Source organism: Paramisgurnus dabryanus, chromosome 18 (assembly GCF_030506205.2).
Source record: "Paramisgurnus dabryanus chromosome 18, PD_genome_1.1, whole genome shotgun sequence".
NCBI lineage: Eukaryota > Metazoa > Chordata > Actinopteri > Cypriniformes > Cobitidae > Paramisgurnus > Paramisgurnus dabryanus.
In genome coordinates, this window is record NC_133354.1 from 3,428,226 (window position 1) to 3,455,844 (window position 27,619).

Sequence of the window (27,619 nt, forward strand, 5' to 3'; positions counted from 1 at the left end):
AGCTGTAAGCTGTCTCTTATGAATGATTTTTTGGTTTTAATAAAAAAAAATACTTTTAATTTGATTGGCATGTCGAAAAAACGTAGCTGAACGCAGCAGAATACGATGTTGGTGTGTGTTACCTTGTTTTTCTTGAAAGGCCAGAGAGTTTTAGTCTTGCCCTTGCTGGAGCGATCTACTTTGCTGTCCGAGCGTGAGTTAGTGAGGCTCGTCTCAGACACCGTTCTCTTCATCGCCTGACCGTAGTCTTCAAACTCCACGTCTCCTGGAGGCTCAAAGCCAGATTTATATGATTCTATCACCTGAGATGAGTCCTGCAAGTGTGAAGACAGAAGTACATACAGGTTTATCAAACAGAGATTTATTATTCTGAACAACATTGTTTCTGTCAATAATCCAAACTCGCTTTGTTTGTGTGACCAACATTTCCTATCACTATACACTAGGGGTGCGATGAGATCTCGTAAGATTAACTCATTCCCCTCAAGCTTTTTTTGAAAAGTTGCCCGCCAGCATTTTTTGTGATTTTCACAGAAGTTTCACAAAATGCCTTCCATATAAACATTCAAATATATCAAATGAAAGAACAGCCCTCTGCTTTCAAACAAACAAACAAAACGGGGGAAAAAACTTTCATCCTATCTATATTTTTTCTTTGCTTATAAACTCTTAAAAATTGGTATTTTCCTTAAAAAAATTTTTTTTAGTAAATTGCTGAAATAATTGCATTTTTTGTGAAGGAATTTTTTTAGAGATCAGATTCAGAATGATTATCAAAATATACAGAGTTTAAAATTATTAAATAATTTTTGCTTCAGTTTTTTAATAAATTGGGTAAGTGCGCCATCTAGTGGATTATCACGGTATGATGGATTAACATAAAAACTCATCAGGAACATGTTTTATGCAAATGTTTTCTCAATGGCAGTGAAAGAGTTAAAATGTCACAAGATTTCTCGTGGAGATGAAAGGCTGTCTCGTGATATCAGCATAAAGTTGAGTTTGTGGAAAAACTCAACTTTTACTCTTTCCCTGCCATTGACGAGTTATTCCGGCAATCCGTATTTCCGCTATTTTTCACCAGATGGTGCTCTTACCCAATTTATAAAACACGAAAGTATTTTCTTTAGGGCAAACAGTAAGAACTCCGTGTATGTTTTGATGATCGCTCAGAATTTCATCTCTATAAAAAAATAATTATCACAGCTTTTTGTTCACAATTCGGTATTTTCTAAGACACCTACTCATATTTGAGAGATAATAAAAAGAGAACAAATAAAGATAGGATGAAATGTTTGTTTGAAAGCAAAGGGTCTGTTTTTTCATTTGATATATTGTATGTTTATATTAGGGGTGTCAAAAGATTAATCTTTTGTTTGCAAAATATATGTGTGTGTGTACTGTGTGTATATATTATGTATATATAAATACACACATACATGTATGAATTTAAGAAAAAAATTATTTTGGTATATTTTAATTTATATTTATAATGTAAAATATATATAAATATAGACTACATGTAAGTGATTCTTAAATACAAACATTAATGTGTGTGTATTTATATATATATATATATATATATATATATATATATATATATATATATATATATATATATATATATATATATATATATATATATATATATATATATATATAAAATCATTTCACACAGTGCACACACATAAATTATGCAAAACACTTTTATTTTGTATGAGATTAATCGCAATTAATCTTTTGACAGCCCTAGTTTATATATTTAAAGAAAATATTTTCTGGAAGGCATTAAACTTTTGTGAAAATCATAAAAAATGCTGGCGGGAAAAGAGTGCATGTATTATATTTTGTTTTTTACTGCGTGTGCTTTTTTGGGGGTTCCAATAATGCTCATTTGAGAACTCGTATAAAGCCTGAGTTTACATGATTTAATGTCTTCATGTTCTTGCTCAAAAATGACAGTGGCTGTATTATTTTTATTTATTAAAATAAATATAAGTTCAAATATTGAAGATTTAAATGGATTTAAATGCAAAAGTAAGCATTTTCTCAATCTAAAATGAAAGCAAAAAAATAACAATCGCATGTCTGCAGGCGCCCTCTAGAGGCATTTGTTATAACACATAATGCTGGTTAAGATCAATAGATTATTAGTAGATTATAGTAGTTAAAACATTTCAAAATTATGTGATTTCATTTTCCCATTCACCGATGATTTCTTAAAAAGTGTAAAAATCTCATCTCGTTCTCATCATGAACCCAATCTCCTGCCCTGTCTTGTGGAGTGAGTGTCTCATCACACCCCTACTATACACAAATATACACATATGGTGTCTACCCTGACCAAAATTTTTTATTCCACCCTCCCCTTCCTGCATCGCTCTATTGCAGTTCTGAGATCAGGTGTCAGTTGCTTGCTCATAATCGAATCGTATCAAAGTGCAGAAACAGAAAGTGTTCCTGTGGTTTAAGTGTCTGAGGAGAGAGATTCTGGTAAACTGGTGATTTAAAGGAACAGTTCACCTGAATATGAAAATTGTTTCATTATTTACTAACCCTCATATCCAAGATTTTCACGACTTCCTTTGTTTAGTTGAACAGAAACAAATTATATTTTTTATTAAAATGCTACGAGATGACTAGCTGTCATATGATACTTTGTCCTGAAACATGCAAGAGTCAAATGAGATTTGAGTTACAGACGTATTCACTTGTTACGTCATGCACCACTTTCAATTTCAAATGCCATTGGGAAATAACCAAAAAATCTCACTAATATACACTCGTATCATAATGCAAAACTACCAAAAACACCCAATCCTAATTTTATTTTCCATAACAAAATTCAAGATGACCAAATCCTGACTAAACTTTGGATTTGGATCTTTTGAACTATGGATTTGGCCTGTATAGAAATATGGTGTGTGCCGGTGTTACTAACAGTCTTGGGTTCGATGGATTCGGCCGACTGTGTCATTCCATCCAGACATTTCCCGATGATGGGCAGAATCTGTCGGTCCACCTCCGCGTACGTTTTCAACGATTCGCCGATTCTCTCTATCCTCTTCTCCTCCATCAACTGGATCTTCTGCTCGCAATCCACACACAAGATCAGAGAGTTACACAATTGGTTTAAAAACTTACAGTGCACTTAACACAAAGGCTGTTTGAGAAGTTAGGTGCCTACTGAGAAAACTTATTTTGGCCTTAACTTCTACTTTATGTGAGGATAAAAGAAGGGAGCGAAAGAAAGAGAGAATACATGTGTGGTGTGTGTTTGCACCTGGAAAACACTGGGGATGATGGTGTAATAATGTTCGTTCTGTTCCTGGTTGAATCTTTGCAGGTACGAGGAATATTCATTCTTGCTGTCAGTAGCCATCTGGTGTCTCATCTGTGCTTGTTGACGTGCCTGAGAGAGAGAGAGAGAGAGAGAGAGAGAGAAAGAGAGAGAGAGAGATTAATATAAAATTCCTTCCTAAGACTATAAAGACACATACTGTCTTCTCTCATGCTCAAAATAACACACGATTATAGCAGTATGACTATAATTAAAGCTTTAATCAAATAACTGCGCTCTTAAAATCAATAACTTACCCAAAATACACACAACAATAATAAAAACACACAAGCCACACAAACAATGCACAATATGACTACTCGCTCACATACATGGCTAAAACCTCAGTACAACTTTGTCCTACATAAAGTACATGAACTTATAACAACACCATTTTAAGAGCATTTTTATATAAAATAATTATTGAACTCTGCCTCACAGAGACACTAAAGAGCTCGAGAAATCTCATGCCTGAAAATTTCACAGGAAAACTTTTTGTTTTCTGTTTAAAAACTGCAACGAAAAATATACAAATGCATTTGAGGAGGAAAGCGAGAAAGAGCGAGAGACATACAAAGAGTGCAGGGTTAGCATGTTAGCCACATCCTGATCTGATTCTAGGAACTCAAACCCATTAACCTGAGTGTTGTCATGGATATACAAACTTCATCATCAGACCAGCAACAGTTGAACTGTTTGTATGCAAAACATCCTGAGATGAAAACATTGTTTTCCCCTTAAAGGGACACTCCACTTTTTTCAAAAATAGTCCTCTTGGTAACTTTCAATAGCTGGGGACTATTTTCAGGAGCTGCGTAAAATCACTACACCTGCTGCACCCATGGTACGGCAGCAAATTCCTTGATTATTACGTCAGAATGAGAGTATAGTTCTAGAAAATCACAACTTTTAATTTAATATCGTTCTTAGTACACAATGTAAATACAGAAGAGTCAAGTTTTAAATGGGAAAAATATCAAAACTCTTTGGTCATTTTTGAGGGTGATGCTAATGGTCTAATCAGATTCAATGGATTATGCTAAGCTATGCTAAAAGTGTTACTGAATGGATGGATTGAATGGATTCCAAAAGATGAAACTCTAGATGAGCTGGAAAATGCCTATTTTCAAAAAAGGTGGCATGTCCCTTTATTGCATGGTCTCTCTGTACTGACAATGTGCTTAAAAATACAATATAACTGAGTGAGTGTGTGAGTATATTTTCAAATATAAAGATTATTAAAATCTAAGCTGTTCATACTACATTATAAATGTATGAATTTTGCAGACATTCACGCAAAGCAACTTACAAAAGAGAGTCGCTTTGAATGAAATTGGTGTACATGACAGCTACACGTCCAAAACAGACCACTTAGCAGGGGCGTAGCAAGCTTTTCAAACGTGTGGGGGATGGATATAGCATTTTAAATTTGATATAAACACACCAGAAACACGCTTATGTGCACCTGGGATGGAATTAAGCACCACCCATGACACAAACACATCCTATCTTCTCTCATAGACCTCTTTCTCAAACTGTAACATTCATTTTTCATTGCTCACCTGTGAAACTTTCTGTGCCTCTCTCTCTCTCTCTCTCTCTCTCTCTCTCTCTCTCTCTCTCTCTCTCTCTCTCTCTCTCTCTCTCTCTCTCTCTCTCTCTCTCTCTCTCTCTCTCTCTCTCTCTCTCTCTCTCTCTCTCTCTCTCTCTCTCTTTAAACTGATGCCTCCAGCAACCTCATCTCCTAAACAAGGGTGCAGTGATAAAGGAATAAGGCTGTGGTACTAGCAAACCTTAATGAAACTTAAAAAGTAATATACTAAATTAATCCAAAAATATATAATGGCTACTGTTGTTTAATGTCAACATTTATCAACGTCCAGCTTTCAACTTCACTAACAGGATTTCTCTTGAAAAAGGTGTCAATCTTCTCCTGCCTCTTTCTTTTCTGTATCTTATTTATACTGCGTGACAAAAAGATAATGGTAAGCTTGATAGTGACATACATGGGTCTGACAGGACTGTGACTGCTAAATTTTGCTACTTGTGCCCTGAAAAGCTTTTTCTCTGGTGGCCTAAATAATGTAACAATTTACCGTTTTTACATTAAAATAATATAGGCTACACTTTTCTTTCATTGTTTGCATACCTGTTGAAGAACTATGTCATCATTTCTCATTTTTTCTCCTCAACGAGTACAATCATACACAACAGGTAGTATTAACAAAGTATTCAGCTAATCAACAAACACTGCTCAAAATATCAAATCGATTGCACTAGCAATAAACTCATAAATACACTGCTAAACAATTGCAATCTATCCCTCATCCTCGTCAATTTAGCCAGCTGCTGAACAATAACCCAATTAGTATTAGTCCCAAATACATATCAAGCTTATTGAAAAACCTCAAAAGCATACATAGTATTTAAGTGTTTAATAAAGTTTTTTAAACACTCATTCAAAGTAGCCTACCTGAAAAATGGAGACGTAAATAAACAAAGTTCCCGCCTCCTCAGCGCGAGCTGACGGAGCTGACCGATCAATCTACCCACCAAGAGAGGCGGGACTTAAGGCAGAACAGCCAATCAGCAGCCGGTAATACTCAAAGCTGGCGTCATGTTTGAGAGGGGAGGGGGAGAAAGGCAGCGCAGCGCAGCAGACACAGAGCGGCCAGAGAAACGGAGTAGCGACTTTAATAAGGCGTTCTTGCAAAACTGCATAAAAAGTGTGGGTGTTGAACCCTCTCACCAGGAAAAGTGTGGGTGTTAAAACACCCACATCCCCCACGGGTGCGACGCCCCTGCCACTTAGTAACACACAAAACAAACCCAGATGCATCAAAACCACACAATACTAAATAAACCCACTGTCTGTGTTTGGTGGTATAGCGTACAATTTTACTGCACAGTCTATGCTGCATACTGCCTAACAAATACAATATGAAAAAGCATAAGAAATATTCACTTGAAAAAATATAAAAATATTAAAGCTTTGACGTAGGACGTAGCATATGTGAAAGCGCAGGCAAAAAAAACAACAACAACTCAAATTCCTCTTGTCTATTATCGAATTCCTTAGATATTTTCTTTTTAATTCCCATTTTAAAATTTTCCCATTTTTCCTACATCACATGCTGGAAAAGCACTTGGGCTTCAAATCAAAAGCACCATTTACTTCCAATATAAACCTTGGAACAGCCAGGATTTTCTAATATAACCCCGGTTGTGTTCATCTAAAAAAAAAAAAATCATATATACATCGAGGATAGCTTGAGGGTGAGTACATCATGAGGTAATATTAACTATCCCTTTAACTAACATTAACAAAAAATAGTAAATGCTGAAAAACTCTATTGCTCATTGTTAGTTCATGCTAGCTAAAGCATACAACTGTTAACAAAAAACAACCTTATTGTAAAGTTTTACCGAAATAATATTATTTAAATCCATGATTCTACAATATTCTAACCCTGCGTCCCAATTCGCCTACTATCCGTTCGAAATAATATTCAAAGTAATAATGAATAGGTCCTAAATTGTAGAATGTTAAAATAAGTATCTTTAACTATTTCGCCAATTAAGAAAAACGCTTTCCTGAAAATGACAAGTTTTTACGGCAATCCATATTTCCACTATTATCCACTAGGTGGCGCCCTTACCCAACTTATAAACACTTAAACATCTACTGATCCAAAAGCAGTAAATACTCTGTGTATGTTTTGTTCATCCCTTTGAATCTGATCTCTTACAAAAATTATCTCAGCTTTTTGCACAAAATTTGTATATTTGAAGAAACCTACCCATATTTAAAAAGGTAATAAAAGAGAAAAAATGAAGATAGGATGAAACGTTTTACACACGCTCAAATACATTGAATTATGATGATCTAACAGTTATATATGGGACAGCGCAACCAAAACGTTGACTGTTTATACATTAATATGTTCATGCCTGGAGCGATGTGACTGGTGGGTAGGGCTGTCACTTTTTATTCGATATTCGAATATGCATTCGAACATGACGTGAAATATCCGTATTCGAACTATAAATAAACCATCCGGTTTTTAAAATGCCATGTGTGGCGCATTTTTTACAGTAACACCTCGTAATAGGAAGGAGGCTGAGAGTGAGACCGACGACTGCAACTGTGCGCACAAAAGGGAATCAAATGGGATCAAAATGAACCTCATGTGCATGTCAAGATAGAATTATAGTTTGTATATAAAATGGCATATTGTTTATAGTGTTAAATATTATAGCAGAATAAAAAGCTTGTGTTAATACGTTCGCATTATAAAATTAGCATGAATGAAGATAATTTCATCATTTTTACAATGCAATGTAAACTTTATATTAAACAACAACAGCATTCGTCTTGTAAACGGATTTGAAATGATGATGTGTTGACTGTCGCGCGTCACATAGACGACAGAGTCAAGTGAGATCTGCTTAACTCATCTATAAGTTTAATTTCATCTCAAGTATCAAAGGGTTTGTGCTCTCTATCATTTAAAACGGTCAAGCAAACAGCACGCGCAGAGATAATGCACTTGTCAATGACGGCTCACAAACGCGCGGGTTATAGGCTGTATGTGTGCTTGTTGTCAATGAGATTACTTCTCACAAACACGCTCAAGCGCGGGATATGTGTGCTTGTCAATGACGGGCATTAAATCCGTCGAATTCCGCGGAGTTTTCTGCCAAAATCTGCGGGCGCGAATTCCGTTTGGGTCTGCCTATATACTCCTGCTGCTATTTAAGTTGTCACGTTATAGTTTGTAACTGTTCTGAATCGTTTTTTCTATATATATATAAGTTTGTTATTCATAAGTTGATAACCTGCTGTTTCAAACAATAAGTAAAAAAGTAAATCCAGACAGCCCTGTTTAAGACTGTCACTGTTAATAATTTTGTGATTGAATCTCCATTACGGTGGGGTTTTTTATGCGCACGGGGGGGGGGGGGGGGGTGTTAGATATTCGAATATATTCGGATACATTGCATGATATTCGAAATCCGTTCGATTTTTCTCAAAAGTGACAGCCCTACTGGTGGGGCTACAGCGCAGACAAACTTAAACAAGCCTGTGATTGGTCGGCCTTTCGGCAGGTGTGTCGTGTAGGCACGGCCATGGTTGGACAGAAAGCAACATTGTCCCGACACACAGACATACACAGAGACCTGCCACTGTGCACCTACCTTAAGATAACATCGCTTCAAGGCATGACAAAAAACATGTAAACAAAAGGAGTTAGATTTAAAATGCAAAATGTAAAGGTTAACATGAAGGCTAGAGAACCAAAGCACACAAGACTAAATAAACACACTGGTTATGTTCGATACGGTATACTAGCGTACACAAAAGGAGTTACCGATTTGAAATGCAAAATGTAAACCTGAACATAAAGACTAGACTTCCAAAACACACAAGACTAAATAAACACACTGGCTATGTTTGGTACAGTATACTAGTGTACTATAACATATCCTGCATACTGCCTACTAAGTATAAAGTATTGTGACAAGTATGCTTAATGTTTAATAGCAGCATGCTACAACTGCATTGACTGTTGCAGTGCAATGCATTGTGGGATTGTGTTTTTCAACACACTATTGCATATTGAAAACACAAATAAAACAGACCACCTGTATTTTCAAGGACATAGAAAATATACTGTGCAGTTTACATATTGCATACTTATAGTACATCTGAACGTCCGATGACAAACTGACCCAGCACAGCTGCTGAACCATCATTGACCCTGAACATCTGGATATAAATCAAGAGAAGTGTCCTGAACGTTTGCCTGTGTTGTTCATCTGACTTATTAAACACTTTAAGTGTCACGCAGCCATGATAACACTCACAAATACTACCTGACTTCCTCACTTCCTTAGCTTTCCTTAGCTGACCTTTCTCTCAAGATTCCTACAATGGCAAACTTTTTAATTCTTTCTAAATTCTATCTAAATACTTTGGAAATTTCTGTGTTTTAGAGGTTATCACAAAGACATCTGCTGAGCACACGCTCTGTGGTAATAAGGAAAGATTGAAATGAGTGATGTTTTAAAGGACGTGGGCAATGAGAGCGACTGCTACGGCAGCAGTGATACAGTGAGTGATGTGTTCTGGAAGAATCAAAGTGAAATACAGACACATCTGATCTGTCACTACAGTTATCAATCTCTCTTTGTGTTTATATAAACCGACTCAAAATAAATAATGGTAAAGTGAGATGATTACACAAGTCACATCACCGTCATATCATCATATACACTACATGTTCAAACAGCCAACACATCAACCCATCTGACAATCAACTTTAAATATCATGAAGCAATGCCATTGACAATAACATCAGAAACACTAAAATATAAAATAGAGCATATTTCATAAAACACACATTCATGCATGCTCTCTCACTCACTTGCTCTCTCGCTCACTCACACACGTGGACACAAAAGCACTCAATCTCACTCACTCACTCACTCACTCACTGACTCACACACTCACTGACTCACTTACTCACTGACTGACTGACTGACTCACTCACTTATTCACTCACTCACTCACTCACTCACTCACTCACTCACTCACTCAATCACTCACTCACTTACACACTCACTCACACACTCACTCACTCACTCACTCACTCACTCACTCACTCACTCACTCACTCACTCACTCACTGACTGACTGACTGACTGACTGACTCACTGACTGACTCACTCACTCACTCACTCACTGACTCACTCACTCACTCACTCACTCACTCACTCACTCACTCAATCACTCACTGACTGACTCACACACTCACACACTCACATGCTCACACGCTCGCTCGCTCGCTCACTCACTCACTCACTCACTCACTCACTGACTCACTCACTCACACACTCACTCACTCACTGACTCACACACTCACTGAATCACACACTCACTCACTCACTCACATACTCACTCACTTACTCACTCACTCACTTACACACTCACTCACTGACTGACTCACACACTGACTCACTCACTCACTCACATACTCACTCACTTACTCACTCAATCACTCACTCACTTACACACTCACTCACTGACTGACTCACACACTGACTCACTCACTCACTCACTCACTTACACACTCACTCACTTACACACTCACTCTCACGTGCACACACACACAATTACTCACTCACTCACTCACTCACTCACTCACTGACTCACTGACTGACTGACTCACTCACTGACTGACTGACTCACACACTGACTCACTCACTCACTCACTCAGTCACTGACTGACTCACTCACTCACTCACTCACTCACTCACTGACTGACTCACACACTCACTGACTCACACACACACACACACTCACTCACTGACTGACTGACTGACACACTCACACACACACATACACATAAACATACACATACACAAACCCACTCTTACCTTCTCCACATCTGCTTTTGTCACATTGATATCTGCGTCCAACTTCTCAAAATACTGCTGAGCTCGGTCGGCCTCTTTACACTCCCGCTCAAACTTCCTCTTGCACTGCACACAAACACATTAACACTTAAACACCGACAATGTCACTGGTACACTCACACACATCTTTAAGACTATAAAAGTAAGGATGTATCCCAAAATCAAGCATTGTGACTAACAGCTCACATATAACAGTTTATTAGCGAGGACATTTTGCGCCCCACAAACATATCAAGTGCCCTCACACACAGGCATTTTGCAATACAAATACATGTTCATTATAAGATTCACTCAAATTCGCCCTTCATCTCTTTCATGCATTCGTGTTTAAAGGGACAATCAACATTTGTGTCCCCTATAACCACCCGCTTACACACACACAATGAGATCATTCTTACACACTGACATACACAGTTCTCCTTCTCTTCCTCATACTGTACACACACAGACACTCAACAAATATCAATACTTAAAACAAAACCACAATCCATATAAAACACAGAAACACACACCTAAGAAAGGAATGCAATGCTATATCCTGTCTGTAAAAAAAGGTACCATTTTTTTTATTACAGTCCCATGGTAATACCATGGTATTCTCAAAAGTGCTCTGAAGACCATGTAAATACCATAGTATTTAAAGGGATAGTTCACACAAACTTTTCTGATGAACACAAAAAAAGATATTTTGATAAATGATGGTAAGCACACAGCTGATTGTAACCATTGACTTCCATAGTAGGAAAACAAATATTATTGAAGTATTGTGATAAATGATGAATGAAAATATTTTGATATATGATGGTAAGCACACAGTTGATGGTACCCATTGAATTACAATGTATTTGTTTTTCCTACTATTGAAGTCAGTGGTTACAATCAGCTGTGTGCTTACCATCATTTATCAAAATATCTTAGTTTGTGTTCATCAGAAAAAAATAATTCATACAGGTTTAGCACAACATGAAGATGTGAAAAAGATTTTTGGGTGAACTATCCCTTTAACTATGATAATCATGCAGTATATAATAAACTAACATAGTTTATCATCTGATAGCATCACTGTATATTTTTGCGAAAGATTAATTTATGATAAATGTGAATTATTGATCGGTCATTGATTATATAACTTACAGCCTCCAACTGCTTCCAACTGGATTCAATTTGTTGCTGTGCTTTCCGCCCATCATGGAAATACTGTGAGAGAAAAACAGATGGAGATTATAAAAGAGATCAAGTTTTAAAATGCACAAGTTTTCTCTGACTTATTATTAGTGGCTATCATCTTATGAAATCTGCGCACAATGTTTGACCTCTTTAATAATTTCTTGTAAAACTGAATCTCAAAAATGGAGGTATCTTCAACAGATATATTTCGTTTTTATGACTTTACAAAATTCAATAATTGACTAATCTTAAAAGAAAAAATGTGCTGTCAAGTAGCCATATTGTGAAGTTGTGTGTGTGTTTCTCTAAAAGGCTTCTCTTGGCTCAACAACCCCAGAGAAAGTGTTTAGTTGGCCAACACTCAAAATATCCCCACACACACAGACCACACAATGGGCCTTGTGTGTCCTATAGATAAAGTCCTGGTCTGAGACCAGCAGCTATAGATGCTCAGAATCCAATATTATTAGTAGTCTAATAAACATGTCACTGCAAAAAGAAGATAGGGGGCGGGACTATACAGTTGTCCAACCAATAGCAGATGAGGAGTCTTTGCAGTTCACTGTGGTGCCACTAGTGGTGCAAAAAATAAGTTTTGTAAATGTAATGATTATACAGATCAATCTTGGCTCTTTCAGTCAACAGCTAAACCGTTCAGAAACAGTGTACCAGGATCAGAATAATGTCCTGAACGGACTGAATGAGTGGCAGTGAGAAAATGAATGAAAGAATGAAATACTCTTTAGTATTCACAACCGAGCTTACAGACTGAATTATAAAGAATGCAGGCATGAGCCGTGTGAACAAAACTCTACAGTGCACAAAGCATTATGGGTAAAAAACGGTCACCAAGTAGAAAAGAAGTCTGGTTGTGTCTAGCATAACGATAAAGTGTCTTGTAGCATGCATACACAAACGCAAACATACACACACTTTCTCTCTCCTGAACAAACACATAAAGACATCAGAAACTCTCATAACTAAATCTGTGCACAGACAGTTTTATTTCTTGATTTGTTATGGTGTGTTTATTTCATTTCCTACTATGGCACAGCCTGACAACATGCGCTCGCTTATACAGATTAAAAACCTTGGCACAGGGATAGCTGGAAAAGTGTCAATTATTCTGCTTGCTGCAACCAATTTGAACTTACAAACTAAAAACTAAACTTCTAAAATCAGTGTGTAGTCCGTTTTATTCAGTTAGAGGAAGTCAACCTGGTATCACAGAGGAAGTTGACTTCAACTTTCTTCTAACCGTCTGTTTTAAAAGACCATAAAGCTCGATGGAAAGCCAACTAATGGGAGACTCACACCAGCAACTCTCGGAATACAAGCCGACTTTCTAACCACTAGGCTCCTTGATAAGAGGATTTATTAGTGATAATACTGACAGTCAAAGATTATTTGAAGAACTTTTATTTCCACGAGTATGAAATAATGGACAACGGGTTACCACGGTTACCACGAGTTACCACACCATAAGATATGATCAATATTTATATTTTATATTATCAGGAATAAAGAAAAAAGTATTTTATTTACTGTATTTATTCTCTTCTCTTTTTAATTATTTTATTAATTCTTTTCAATTTCTTTCTTTGGCCACCACACATATATTTAGGCTTATTTGTTAAAATTAAATAAATCTGTTATTTAAGTTCTTTCTTCTTCTTCTTTATTTATTCTTTACACCATTAAACTGGTTTATCCATACACAAATTAATCCACACAAGTTAACCCATTTGTATACTTGGCGTAGTGATATGGAGCTGAAATGCAGTTAGGAGATGTGGAACTACTTCATAGGTGTGCATTGACTGAAAAATAAAGCACACGAAACCCTAATGGTGCATTCACAACAGCCACAGTAGAGGCGACAAAAACGTGCTACTCGCATGTAGCTGGACGCTTGAATATTTGAGTTTACTCGCTTCATTCGCACGTGAAATTCTAATCATTCGAGACATTCACACGGAAATTCGAGTCATAGGAGGGGCTTCTGCGACTTCGCCTATGACTCCGCTCGTTTCCAGTAATCACAATACTATTACAGCAAGGTCCTGACTGGTTAACTTGGCGCGAAAATCTGCCGAAGTTCAGATTTTTTAACTTGCACATTTCCCGCGGCAACACTCAATGCGCGCAGAACGCGCCATCTGCACAGCGCCATACGAGCCATTCACGCCGCAGGATGTCTAATCACGTCTTTGCATTGACTTAACATGTAAATCACTCGCACTTACTGCCTCTACCGCATCTGGTGTGAACCCTGCATTATAGTGTTTGCACACCAAGCATCGCGTATCTCGCTCATGATTAAGCCCAATTTATAGTTATGCGTAGGTTCTACGCCATAGCTATCCGTAGCCTGTGCGTAGCCTGATGCGCACCTAGCAAAATTTTTAACAGCGCGTCAGTTCTACGCGGACCGCAAGTCGCTGTTTATTTACATTCATCATTGCTGGTCTTCTCAAATCATACACAACAAGTTGCTGTTTCTTCTTCGTTTGTGGGTAAACTTGCCAAGCTTCTTCTTCTTTGACAGTCGCGCTGCTACTGTGGTTACACGTGCGGATACTGCCTACCAGCGGTCTGCGCGCGTGTTTGCACGTCAACGTGGACGACGACGCAAAAGTATAAATGAAAACCGACGCGGAACCTTTGCCGTCGCAGCTACGCCGTAGGACCTACGCACGACTATAACGAGTCCTTTACTCGCGGGAATTAACTTTGTGTCATACAAATTTTTCACTCAAAAATTTGAGACATTTGAGGTAAATAATGCAAACCTTTGAATTGGCTTTTGGTGTGTACGCTCCATTAGCACATTTCTCAACCAATTAGAATAAAGCATTTAACAGCCCCGTGGTATAGACACTTTCATTGGACGCAGGAACTTAACTTACGGTCTCTGGAACAAATACCTTGTCAAAAATAACAAATGTTTTTGTTTCCTAAAGACGAGGGGACGGTAATCATGGATCACTGATATGTGAAGGGAGGTTTGGCAGCAGATGCCAAAGTAGTTAACATTGTATACAATGTTATATAACACATAAATTATATAAAACACATTTTACACAGCAACGTTAGCTCAGTGTAGCTTTTGATACGCTCCTGTCTTTGTTTTACTCTTAGGATCATGACAGGCTCATGTTTTGTGTGGTAGCACATGGCCTTTGTTTTGGCTGTGTACTTCCTTGTCTCATCTTCTGACTCCGCCCCCTCGTCTCTTCTTGTTTATCACCATGTTATTGTTTAATTTATGTCACCTGTTCCCCTCTTGATTTGCTCCCTTATTTAATTCCCTTGTGTTTGCTGTCTTGTGTTCGTTCGATTTGTAAAATACCTGCGTCTGGTTAGTCTAGTGATCCTGTTGTGAAGTATTTGTTAAGGTTATTGTTTTATTCTGAGTCAGTTCCTTGTTGTGTGTTTCTAGTTTAATGTCTGTTTTTTGTTTCAGTTTGAATAAAAGTCTGTTGTGTTATAGTAAGCCTGCATTGGGTTTTGTCTCTCTTCACTGGAGAATCCTGACACGCTTTACCTATTATTTGAAATAAGATAATCTACTTGTTATTTATTTTGCTTGTTATAGGAAATAAACTACTCTAAAACAAAGCCGTTTGTTTGTTGTTACCGTTAAAACCAACTATAAACAGAAGAAAGCAAATAAGCAACGGATTCGATCTGAACAATAAAAAAAACTATACTGAAATTGTACCTCGTCCTACTGTTAAATGTAGGGAAATGAAATTAAACAATAAAACGATAAACTCATAGCAATGCAAAACAAAACAAAAAGTATATGTATTATGAAATAAAAATGATCTGTATTTTTGGGGAAATTAAACTATATGTAAGGGATAATGTAGAGGTCGCTTCGCTTCGCGTCGGGTCCTGATCACACTGTCGGGGCTTATTTCCCAATAACTACTGGCTGCCTCTACATTATCCCGCTTATTACACGGCTACTTGCCACATAAGAAAAAAAACTGGACATGAATATGAATTTGAAACATTTTATTGGCATATTTGTTTTAAATTAACATTTTTATCCTTCCGCGAAACTTTGCACAGATGCATAAAATGATCGTAATACCTTATTAAGATCCTCTGCTTCATACTTGTCTGTCTCCATTTTTTTCTCTTTAACCAGTCTTTGAGAATTTTAATGCCCATTCTGTATTTTTTTGTGTGTTGGCTTAGGTGTCATGCTCTATTTTGTCAAGTTCAGTCTCAGTAAGCTGTCTGTGTCTTGTCGTGGTTGTCGAGTGTTTGTCACAAGATGGCGCCAAACAGACAGTAATCTTTATTGATCTTTATTGGCGCGGAGCGATTTTACTCGTGCAAGTAGTCCGGCTATGCGTTATTATTTTGGAGCGGTTATTATTTGAAAAGAACGAACCTGCAAATGTCTCAACTGACCAATCAGAATCAAGCATTCCAGAGAGCCATGTAATAAATTTTTTTATCATCTAAAGTGGCATTTTCACACAATAAAATGTGTGAAAAGAGAAACACACACACAGCATGTAGCTGTTTGGCTAATGTGACTGTTGGCACAGTAAAAGAGATGAAAGACCAGAAAGAAAATTAAGAGAGAGCTGAAAAGAACCAGCGAGAGTGTGATGAAGAGACAGAAAAACAATGTAAACATCTTGATAACTTTTAATAAAATAATCTTAAGCATTAAATTAAAAAAAAGTCACAGTCCCACCATCATGCTACCAACCCACCCCTTTCCTGCGTGTTACACACAATCTCACAAAGTACCAACATTATTATCATTGTTACAATCTCTGTGCTACATTATTTCAAATTGAAATATTTGTAGTTTCACAATTACAGCATTTATGCTGGAGTCCTACAGACACCCTGACAAACTCACGAGTGATATAAACAGATGAGATGCACAAATATTTGGCTGTAATAAAAACACTGACAGAGGAAGTAGCTAGTTGAGTAATTGCTGGTTACATTTGAAAAGCTCAGAAATCAGATAATATATTAAACGTATGCTCTCGTCACTTATTATACATCAAATACTTTCACTTCAAAGCCACTTAATCCCAACAACAGGCCATTTTTTGACACTCCACTTTTTTGAAAATAGTTTTATTTTTACCTTTTTGGAATCCATTCAGCTGATCTTCACGTCTGGTGGTACCACTTTTAGCATAGCTTAGCACAATCCATTGAATCTGATTAGACCATTAGCATCATGCTAAAATATAACCAATTTAAAACTTGACTCTTGTGTAGTTACATTGTGTATTAAAGCAACACTAAAGAGTTATTGCTCTTTGCTCCCCCTACAGGTTAGATGCGTAATTGTTCATTAGCACTGTCGTAAATACTGGAGCATAGCTGGCTCTGATTGGATTGTAGGTCTGCCGTAAAGCAAGTTTTTGTAGTTTTCACTCGAAGTACAGGACCACTACACGATGGTTGGAAACTTCTTTAGTGCGGTTTTGGCCGATAGAGGGCTGCAAAGCGAATGTGAAAGTGCCGTTCACCCTGTTTCGAGTGGATGAACGACTGAAACTTTTTTGGAAACGTTATTTTAAGGTAAAAAAACTTCTTTGGTGTTGCTTTAAGACCGATGAAAAATGTAAAGTTGGGAATTTCTAGGCCGATATGGCTAGGAACTATACTCTCATTCTGGCGTAATAATCAAGGACTTTGCTGCCGTAACATGGCTGTAGCAGGCGCAATGATATTACGCAGCGCCCGAAAAAAGTTCCCTTAATAATTCAATAGCAGGGGACTATTTTCGGGCATATCAGCCGTGTTATGGCAGCAAAGACCTTGAATATTATGCCGGAATGAGAGTATAGTTCCTAGCCATATCTGCCTAGAAAATCACAACTTTAAATTTTCTTAGTACACAATGTAACTACAGAAGAGTCAAGTTTTAAATAGGAAAATATCAAAACTTTGGTTATTTTTTTAGGCATGCTGCTAATGGTCTAATCAGATTCAATGGATTATGCTAAGCTATGCTAAAAGTGGTACCACCAGACCCGGAGATCAGCGGAATGGATTCCAAAACGGTAAAAATTAAATCTTTAACTCTAGTGGAGCTGGAAAATGGGCCTATTTTAAAAAAAAGTGCAGTGTCCCTTTAACAATCTGTTTGTACAGGATCTGATGATAAATATAGATGGCAACATCTTGCTAACATCCTTTAATTTAAATATATGAAGGGGTAGTGTTAAAGACCCGGATCAGACATCGGCTATTGGACATATGGAGGTACGGAAAAGTCTGAGGTCATTTTAGTCTTACATTTTTTCTTGATGTGCGTGTCTTTACCATTTAGATCTAAAAACCTGACCACCTGTCTGTATAAACTGCATTCCAAGAGAGAAATTCAGCTGTACACACACAGACACATCATTTTTAACACAGACTGACAGAAGCAGTGAAATTCAAAACAGATTGATACGAATTTTAATTGTATATTTCCAGAGAAAATATGAATTCAGGAAAGTAACACAGAAGGAAACAATAAAAGTACACGTTTTTATCCAAAGCAAAGCGACTTACATAGCATTCAACCTGTACGTTTTTTTAAATCAGCATTTGTGATAGCCGGGATCGAATCCATGACCTTTTCCTTACTAATGCAACGCTATGTTTCATTAATGATGTGAGAGGGAAACAGAAATAGGGCTTAGGTGAGGTCAATATGATCCAAATCTTAGCCTTAGATGAGTAAACTCCTACTTGACCATCTAATGCCTATCACACATCAGACGGTCTCAGTTTGTGGCTCTTGGCCAGATTAAGCTGTCAGAAATCAGGCTGGTTATTATAATGCAATGATTTGGGGGAAGGTTAATCCTTTCCTAGATAGTGGGTTCATTTGAATCAGTCTGGTGAAATGATTTAGCACATGTCAGGTTCATATTATGCAATAACATACCACCTTTAGAAAAAGAAGGTCTCTCTCTCTCTCTCTCTCTCTCTCTATCACACACACACACACACATACACACACATATTTGAAGGCACTGTAAGGGTTAAGCTGCTTCAACAATGGATTTGAGAGAGAATTACAATAGCAGACCATATGCTGTCTGGATTTAAAGAGGTACAAAACATTGGAGTGCATTGTATTATATAGCTAGAAATATCAGATTTTTCTTACAATTCAAACATATTTTTCTTTAAATACAACTTTTCGTCTTGCACTAGCTGTGTGATGCGCCAGCGCGACCTTATGTAATACATAATCACGTCGGAAAGGTCACGCGTTACATGTGAAATGCACACTTGTGGACCATTTTAAACAATAAACTGACACAAAGACATTAATTAGTATCATTGAATTATTGGATCATATAACTGTGGTATGTAACGTTACGTGTATCTAAGAGCAACCTCACAAGCACAATAGAAATATTACAAAGTTATTGATAAGAGCTTATCAGCCGCAGTTTATAATCTGATGCGCGCTTACTGTGTTGTATACGGTACTTTAGTCACGTCGAGTTTAAATTTTTGTTTCTACTTTACTGTACGTATTGTCATTTATGTGTATCATCTTTAGCACCCAGAATCTTTTGTAGCTCAAACATATATGTGTTCGGCTGCTATTTTCACACATTAATGTTTTTATAACATTTCCCCACATGTAATGATGGGGAATGAAGCCGTCCAATCATAGCAGTGGGTGTTTACGTCCAGGTCTTCAATGCGGCCCGCCCCTTCAAACGAAGCTTTTCTCCAGAGAGCCACTAATCCATGTTACAAAATAGCCTATTACTTATTGTTTTTGATGTTTTTGAATGTAAAAACCACGCGAAACATCATAAGTAGACCTCAGACAACAGTATAAAACAATAAAATCGACAAATTCACCGCCCCTTAAAATATCTGTTTTTTGGCTTGGTTTATTTTCTATATAAGCGCGTATGTATAGTCCAGTGCGACTTATATATGTTTTTCCTCTTTAAAACGCATTTTTGACTGATGCAACTGATGCGACTTATACTCCAAAGCAACTTATAGTCCGGAAAATAGGGTACGTAATATCTAAGGTCGCGCTGGTGCATCACACAGCTAGTGCAAAAGTACAAAAGTACTTTATTGTGTGAAAATGACGATCGTTTCACTAGAAAAGACCCTTATGTCTCGGTAAGGATCATTTAGAGCCCTTTGCACCTGCATTGAAACTTTAAACTGTTGAGGTCCAATAAAGTGGAGAAAAATCCTTGTGTAGTAAATGTACAGCACAACTAAACAACACAAACAAACCAATCAGAAATCAGCATAAGCATGCCTAAAATGGCAAACGTGCCTATGAAAGCGAAATAGAGGAGCAGAGAGAGATGGAGAGAGAGAGAAATTTATTAAAAGGAGAAAAGTTCTGGGAAAAAAGCCAATAAGACACAATGGAGCCCGATTCTGTGTGTGTGTGTTAATGCTGGGAAATAGCTGCTCTATAGGTTGATACGTAATGTAAAGCCTTCATCTTATTTGCTAAATGAAAGAGTGCCCATCTCATTCAGATGCCATCCGTGTGCCCTGTCTTTTAACACTAATAGCCGTGTGTTATATAAATTATATCATGTTCGTCTTGACCTCTCGACAGCTGAAAGCCACGCTGAGATATCTGGTTGTTATTATATAAAACAATTTCTCATCTGTGTGTGTCTGTAAATGGCATAATGTAAATGGCATGTAATACACAAACCAGACACTTTTAATTTAAACACACAACAACTTTTCTATTTATGGAAGAGAAAGAGAGAGCAAGCAAGAGACAAAAGAGTCAATAATTCTGAGAAGTTCGATTCTTTCTGTCATATTTCTATGAATGCCACCCTCTGTGTTTGTGTTTGCATGCTAACTTTTTGGCTTATTTATTTCTAAAACCTTTCATGTCTTGCACAAACAATGACGTGATTTTCGAGTTTAATAGGCTTAACATTCATTACTAAATATCAGTAAAAGTAATAGTGATGCCTGCCTGCCTGCCCTGCACCTCATCTGCCATTGATGAGTCAAACAGGAAGTCCCGCCCCAAACCTGCCAACTTTTCTCTGCTTTCGGTTTATACCACCTGGTCACCAAAACACACATGCACCCAAATACTAATATGCACCTTTAAGATACAATGGTGGCATCTTCTGTACCTTGATTGCTAAGAGTGTACTGTAGGAACTTGTGAATGTCTCTGCATATAAAACCGCGAACGTATTTTAATCAAACAATTTACACTCTTTACCCCTTTAAGAAGGTAAAAGTTTGACCCGAGTCGCCCAACTCACCGCTTTCCTCTCTGATTTGAGTTCCTGCGTGTATCGCGTCAGGTCAGCGATGATTTGTGATGTCATGTTCTCAGCGATGACCTCATGTTGGCCGGCATAATCGTTCATCTCATTCAGCGTCGAATGAAACGACCGACACCACGTGTACCTAAGACAGGAAGTGACATCATTAACATGAGAATTAAACTGGCTGTTGGTTTTATTTGTAGATCATTTGCCCTTAATGGCATTTGGGAGAGTTTTGTTGAACATTGTCGAACACAACAACAAACACAATAATTTATGTGTTGTTTAACAAGTACAATAAATAAATTTTTTGGTACTTAAATCATTTAAAGAGCAGCCCGATTCATAGATGTACTTTTTTTATTTGGCAGATCCTCAGCTCACATGGCCTTGCGCAATAGTAAAATGTCCATAAAATGCACACCCCCAAAAATCTTGCTGAAATAGTAGGTGATCTGGGAATTTTATGAATTTGGCAAACTACTCGCCTCGCCTACTAATTTCTCATGTCTTTACTCTACACACTGACAGCCATCATCTGCTGTCAATCTCTTTTATCCTGCAGTACAGCTAAAGAAACATACTGTAGAAATGGCGTACATGTGTACATTAATATAAGGGTCAGATAATGATATTGACTTTTGTCTTTATGTCATGCATTGCAAATCTGTAACAAACCAGACAATGAAACCTACTTATTTTCATCTTCATCTTTCTTCTTAGGCTGGTATTTCTTGGACAGATTCCTGTACACAAAGACAAAAAAGTTAAAAAGTTTAGTAATAGTCACAGAAAATAGACATGACAAAGTTATTGACAAATATGATTGCCTGTTGTAAACTCTTCCAATATAATTGCAATACCTGGACGACCTTATTTGACCAAACGTGCAGAACTATTGTTTGATTGACAGCCACCACAGAAATGTTTACTTAACGGTCAACCAGCCATTTTTATTTCTAATCCCTTGCTTTCACACCAGATGCGAATCAAGCGTTAAGCACGAGTGATTTACATGTTTAATCAATGCAAAGACCCGACAGATGTGAATGAGGTGGTGCGAATGGCATAATTTGCGCAATTGATGCGGCGAGAAAGGAGAATTTCGGGCGTTTGATTTGCGCAAATTGCGCAAGTTAGGAAAAATCTGAACTTTGTCGGATATTTTGACGTGTTAACCAATCAGGAGTTATCTCTAGTAGTAACGTAATTACGGCGTAGCGAGCAGAGGCAGAAATACGAAACAACAATGGAGGAAAAAATCATACTTGATGTATGTGGACACCCGAAGCTGTACGACACATCTCCGTACTTTTATAGAAACAGGAATTAAAAGGATTTTGCTTGGAAGAAAGTGAGTGAGGAGGTCGGACAATCTGGTAAGTTGTAAAAAATTTATATATATATATATATATATATATATATATTTGTTGTTGATTTCAGACATAGGCCTGCAATTTGTATTGTCTCTCTTAATGTATTTAATATGAAAGGTGTGGCTCAATGACATTGTGTGTGCTCTCAGTGCAGCGGGCATGGAAACTTTGATACAAAGGCCTATCTTTCTTTCTCTGTTGTTTTTCTCATCAGTCTCTCTCTCTCTCACGTTTTCTTTTCTCTCTGTATTCTATTATCACCATCTATAAATACAGTGTGTCTGCTTGCCATCAGTGCCTTCGGGCAGATGTGTGCTCGTGTTGTGTTTTATGCGTGTTAGCGTGTGTCGTATGTTTGTGGGATTATACAACATCATGCTTAAGGCTTGGAACATACAAAAATAAACACACACCTACAGCTAATAGATCTCTTAACATATTACTTTACTATAACTGCAAAATGTTGTATGTATATTGTGAACAGAAATGCATTATTTCTACACACATGTCACACACAGAAATATGCTGTATACAAGCAAGCACACTGCACATGTCTGTCTGACAATCTTTCCATCTCTCTATCCGTATATCCATGATCCATCTGTCTGTATATCTATTTGTCTATTACCTTTTTACCTGTCTGTCTATCCAAGTTTATCCGCCTGTTTGTCTGTCTGTCTTAATCTGTCTGTCTGTCTGCCTGCCTGTCTATCTGTCTTATTCTGTCTGTCTGAGTTTATCCGCCTGTTTGTCTGTCCGTCTTAATCTGTCTGTCTGTCTGTCTGCCTGTCTGTCTATCCGAGTTTATCCGCCTGTTTGTCTGTCTGTCTGTCTGTCTTAATCTCTCTGTCTGTCTGTCTGCCTGCCTGTCTGTCTTAATCTGTCTGTCTGAGTTTATCCGCCTGTTTGTCTGTCCGTCTTAATCTGCCTGTCTGTCTGTCTGTCTGTCTGTCTTTGTCTGTCTGCCTGCCTGCCTGCCTGTCTATCTGTCTTAATCTGTCTTTCTGAGTTTATCCGTCTGTTTGTCTGTCCGTCTTAATCTGTCTGTCTGTCTGCCTGTCTGTCTGAGTTTATCCGCCTGTCTGTCTGTCTTAATCTGTCTGTCCATCGTAATCTGTTTGTCTGTCTGCCTGTCTGTCTATCCGAGTGTATCCGCCTGTTTGTCTGTCTGTCTTAATCTCTCTGTCTGTCTGCCTGCCTGCCTGCCTGTCTGTCTGTCTTAATCTGTCTGTCTGAGTTTATCCGCCTGTTTGCCTGTCCGTCTTAATCTGCCTGTCTGTCTGTCTGTCTGTCTGTCTGTCTGTCTGTCTGTCTGCCTGCCTGCCTGCCTGTCTATCTGTCTTAATCTGTCTTTCTGAGTTTATCCGTCTGTTTGTCTGTCCGTCTTAATCTGTCTGTCTGTCTGCCTGTCTGAGTTTATCCGCCTGTCTGTCTGTCTGTCTGTCTTCATCTGTCTGTCTGAGTTTATCAGCTGTCTGTCTGTCTGTCTGTCTGTCTGTCTATATCTTGCTATCTAAGTTTATCCACCTGTCTGTCTACGTTGTTCCACTTGTCTGACTGTCTCGATCTGTCTGTCTGTCTATCTATATACTTACCTGTATGTCTATGTCTCAATCTGTCTGTCTGTTCAAGTTTATCTGCCTGTCTGTCTACGTTTTTCCACCTGTCTGCCTGTCTTGATCTGTCCGTCTGTCTATCTATATACTTACCTTTCTGTCTATGTCTCAATCTGTCTGTCAAAGTTAATCCGCTTGTCTGTCTGTCTGTCTGTCTGTCTGTCTGTCTGTCTGTCTTTCTATATACCTGTCTGTCTATTTCTCAGTCTGTCTGTTTAAGTTATTCCGCTTGTCAGTCAGTCTCCAATCATCTAAGTTTATCCGCCTGTCTGTCTACGTTTTTCCACTTGTCTGTCTGTCTTGATCTGTCTGTCTGTCTATCTTTATACTTACCTTTCTGTCTATGTCTCAATCTGTCTGTCAAAGCTAATCCGCTTGTCCGTCTGTCTGTCTCGATCTGTCTGTATGTCTGTCTGTCTATCTATATACCTGTCTGTCTATTTCTCAATCTGTCTGTTTAAGTTATTCCGCTTGTCAGTCAGTCTCGATCCATCTAAGTTTATCCGCCTGTCTGTCTACGTTTTTCCACCTGTCTGTCTGTCTTGATCTGTCTGTCTGTCTGTCTATATACTTACCTGTCTGTCTATGTCTCAATCTGTCTGTCAAAGTTAATCCGCTTGTCTGTCTGTCTATGTCTCAATCTGTCTGTCTAAATTAATCCTCTTGTCTGTCTGAATCTGTCTGCCTTTCTGTCTGTCTAACTTTCTCCACCTTTCTGTCTGCCTGTCTCAAACTTTCTGTCTATCTGTCTAAGGTTATCTGCCTGCCTGTCTGTCTTAATCTGTCTGTCTGTCTAAGTTTATCCACCTGTCTGTCTCGATCTGTCTAAGTTTAGCCACCTGTCTGCCTACATTTTTCCGTCTGTCTGTTTGCCTCCTGTCTGTCTGTCTGTAAACGTATCTGTCTGTCTAAGTTTATCCGCCTGTCTGTCTACGTTTTTCCACCTGTCTGTCTGTTTTGATCTGTCTGTCTGTCTGTCTATATACTTACCTTTCTGTCTTTGTCTCAATCTGTCTGTCAAAATTAATCCGCTTGTCTGTCTGTCTGTCTCGATCTGTCTGTATGTCTGTCTGTCTATCTATATACCTGTCTGTCTATTTCTCAATCTGTCTGTTTAAGTTATTCTGCTTGTCAGTCAGTCTCGATCCATCTAAGTTTATCCGCCTGTCTGTCTACGTTTTTCCACCTGTCTGTCTGTTTTGATCTGTCTGTCTGTCTGTCTGTCTATATACTTACCTGTCTGTCTATGTCTCAATCTGTCTGTCTCAATTAATCCTCTTGTCTGTCTGTCTGAATCTGTCTGCCTTTCTGTCTGTCTAACTTTCTCCACCTTTCTGTCTGCCTGTCTCAATCTTTCTGTCTATCTGTCTAAGGTTATCTGCCTGCCTGTCTGTCTTAATCTGTCTGTCTGTCTAAGTTTATCCACCTGTCTGTCTCAATCTGTCTAAGTTTAGCCACCTGTCTGCCTACATTTTTCCGTCTGTCTGTTTGCCTCCTGTCTGTCTGTCTGTAAACGTATCTGTCTGTCTAAGTTTATCTGCCTGTCTGTCTATGTGTCTATCTGTCAGATGTATATGTGTCTATTTGTCTATCTGTCTATTTGTCTGTCTGTCGTCCATCCATTCATCTATCGGTCTATCTACCTATCTGTCTGTCCATCTATGTGTCTATCTGTCAGATATCCACGTTTATCTCTGTCGGATGACGTCTTACCTATCTGTCTGAGTCTACCTGCATGTCTGTCTATGTGTCTATTTATTGGTCTGTATGTGCATCTATGTGTTGATCTGTCTATCTATCTGTCTATGTACATTTTTACCTGTCTGTCCTTCTGTTTGTGTCTATCTATCCTTTGCATTTCTACCCCCCAGTATTGTGTAACTACTTTTGCTTTTGCAACACTCATGTTTCCTAACTTGGGGATAAAAAATGTATTGGCACGAAAGTCTTTATCTTTATAAAGAAGAATATTTTTCACAAAAGCTTGACAAGACCTACCAGAATGTTACCAACTGTGTGTGCATGCATGTTTGTGCGAAATGTTATGTGCAAGTCTATTTAAAGTTTATTCCATACAGTCTGTTGTCCTTACAAAAACTACCATACTATTATCAGAAATACCATGGTAATACCACGTTTATGAACACACATTGATAATGGTTATACCATGGTGTTCTCTAAAGTTATTCCACACACAGACACGGATTGGATTGAGGTTATAAACACAATTCATCACATCCAGTAACCAGCCTGGTATGTGTGTGTGTCTGTGTGTATTGTTTGTGTGTATGCCTGTGTGTGTGTTAGACAGCTAAACCCCCGCTGTGTTTGGGAATTAAAGGGGTTTCCCGCTGCTATCTGGAGGGGGTTGATGATGTACAGTCTGTGTGTATTCTCCGTCAAATCCTATCCCTGGAATGGGGGCGGGGTCACAGCACGTGATTGGACAGCACAAATGTAGGTCACCAACAAGAAACACCATGCAGGCACCTTGTTACTACGGTAACCTGCATTTTCTTCCGAAACACACACACATGTACGCGTGCACACACACAGGGATACACACAAATGCTGCATCCTTCAGCTTTCAACACAGCTGCAAGATCACATTATTAGTCTCTCCCTGTGTGTGTGTGTGTGTGTGTGTGTGTGTGTGTGTGTGTGTGTGTGTGTGTGTGTGTGTGTGTGTGTGTGTGTGCTTTACTTTCACATAAACACATATGAGTATGAACGATTGCACCTGTCTTGATATACAGGGACATGAACACATGCTCTGCAAGGTTTTAAACTGGAATTTTGAAGGTGGGGAATCCAAAAATCTGTTGGTCGTCCTATCAACCGATAAAACATTACCTTTGACCTATTCCCTAAAAATGTTTTTCTCGATGTTGAGGTGTTCTCCAAATAAAAACTTTAAAAAAAGTTTTTTCTCACAAACCTATTTGCAAACATGGCAACTTTGTGGCTAGACTTAGTGACTTTTTACACCCCTTTAGTGACTATTTTACAAAAAAGCACCTAGCAACTTTTTGGATGAGCTGTAGCTTGAGATCTGTATGCATTTCGTGTGCCCTGTACTGCCCCGCGAGCGCGAGGTCTTGCTATCCCCAGGCATGCGGGCATCTCTCTCTGTGCCTGCTCTTTGTAGTGAGCTGGGCAGCAGACAGTTAGATGAGACTGTACGTAGCTAACATGTAAATGAGCTGTGTACTTGCAAAACAGCATTTCTAATCATTTATTTGGGTATTTTTTAAAGGGGACATATCATGAAAATCAGACTTTTTTCATGTTTAAGTGCTATACATTTAAGGGTCCCCAGTGCTTCTATCAACCTTAGAAAATGTAAAAAAGATC

General features: G+C 38.1%; 1 protein-coding gene across 22 annotated transcripts in view; it reads right to left on the bottom strand.

Moving 5' to 3' along the window:
- Window positions 1-27,619, bottom strand: part of fnbp1b (formin binding protein 1b) — a 92,185-nt gene that overhangs the window by 23,843 nt on the left and 40,723 nt on the right. For all 22 annotated transcript variants that reach the window (XM_065243875.2, XM_065243874.2, XM_073812597.1 and 19 more), the window contains exons 3-9: window positions 21,969-22,019; window positions 21,268-21,415; window positions 11,954-12,016; window positions 10,781-10,885; window positions 3,284-3,412; window positions 2,942-3,088; window positions 123-314 (exon numbers count right to left, since the gene is read on the bottom strand). In XM_065243875.2, coding sequence (XP_065099947.1) covers window positions 123-314; window positions 2,942-3,088; window positions 3,284-3,412; window positions 10,781-10,885; window positions 11,954-12,016; window positions 21,268-21,415; window positions 21,969-22,019 — 835 coding nt within the window. The remainder of the gene's footprint in view (window positions 1-122; window positions 315-2,941; window positions 3,089-3,283; window positions 3,413-10,780; window positions 10,886-11,953; window positions 12,017-21,267; window positions 21,416-21,968; window positions 22,020-27,619) is intronic.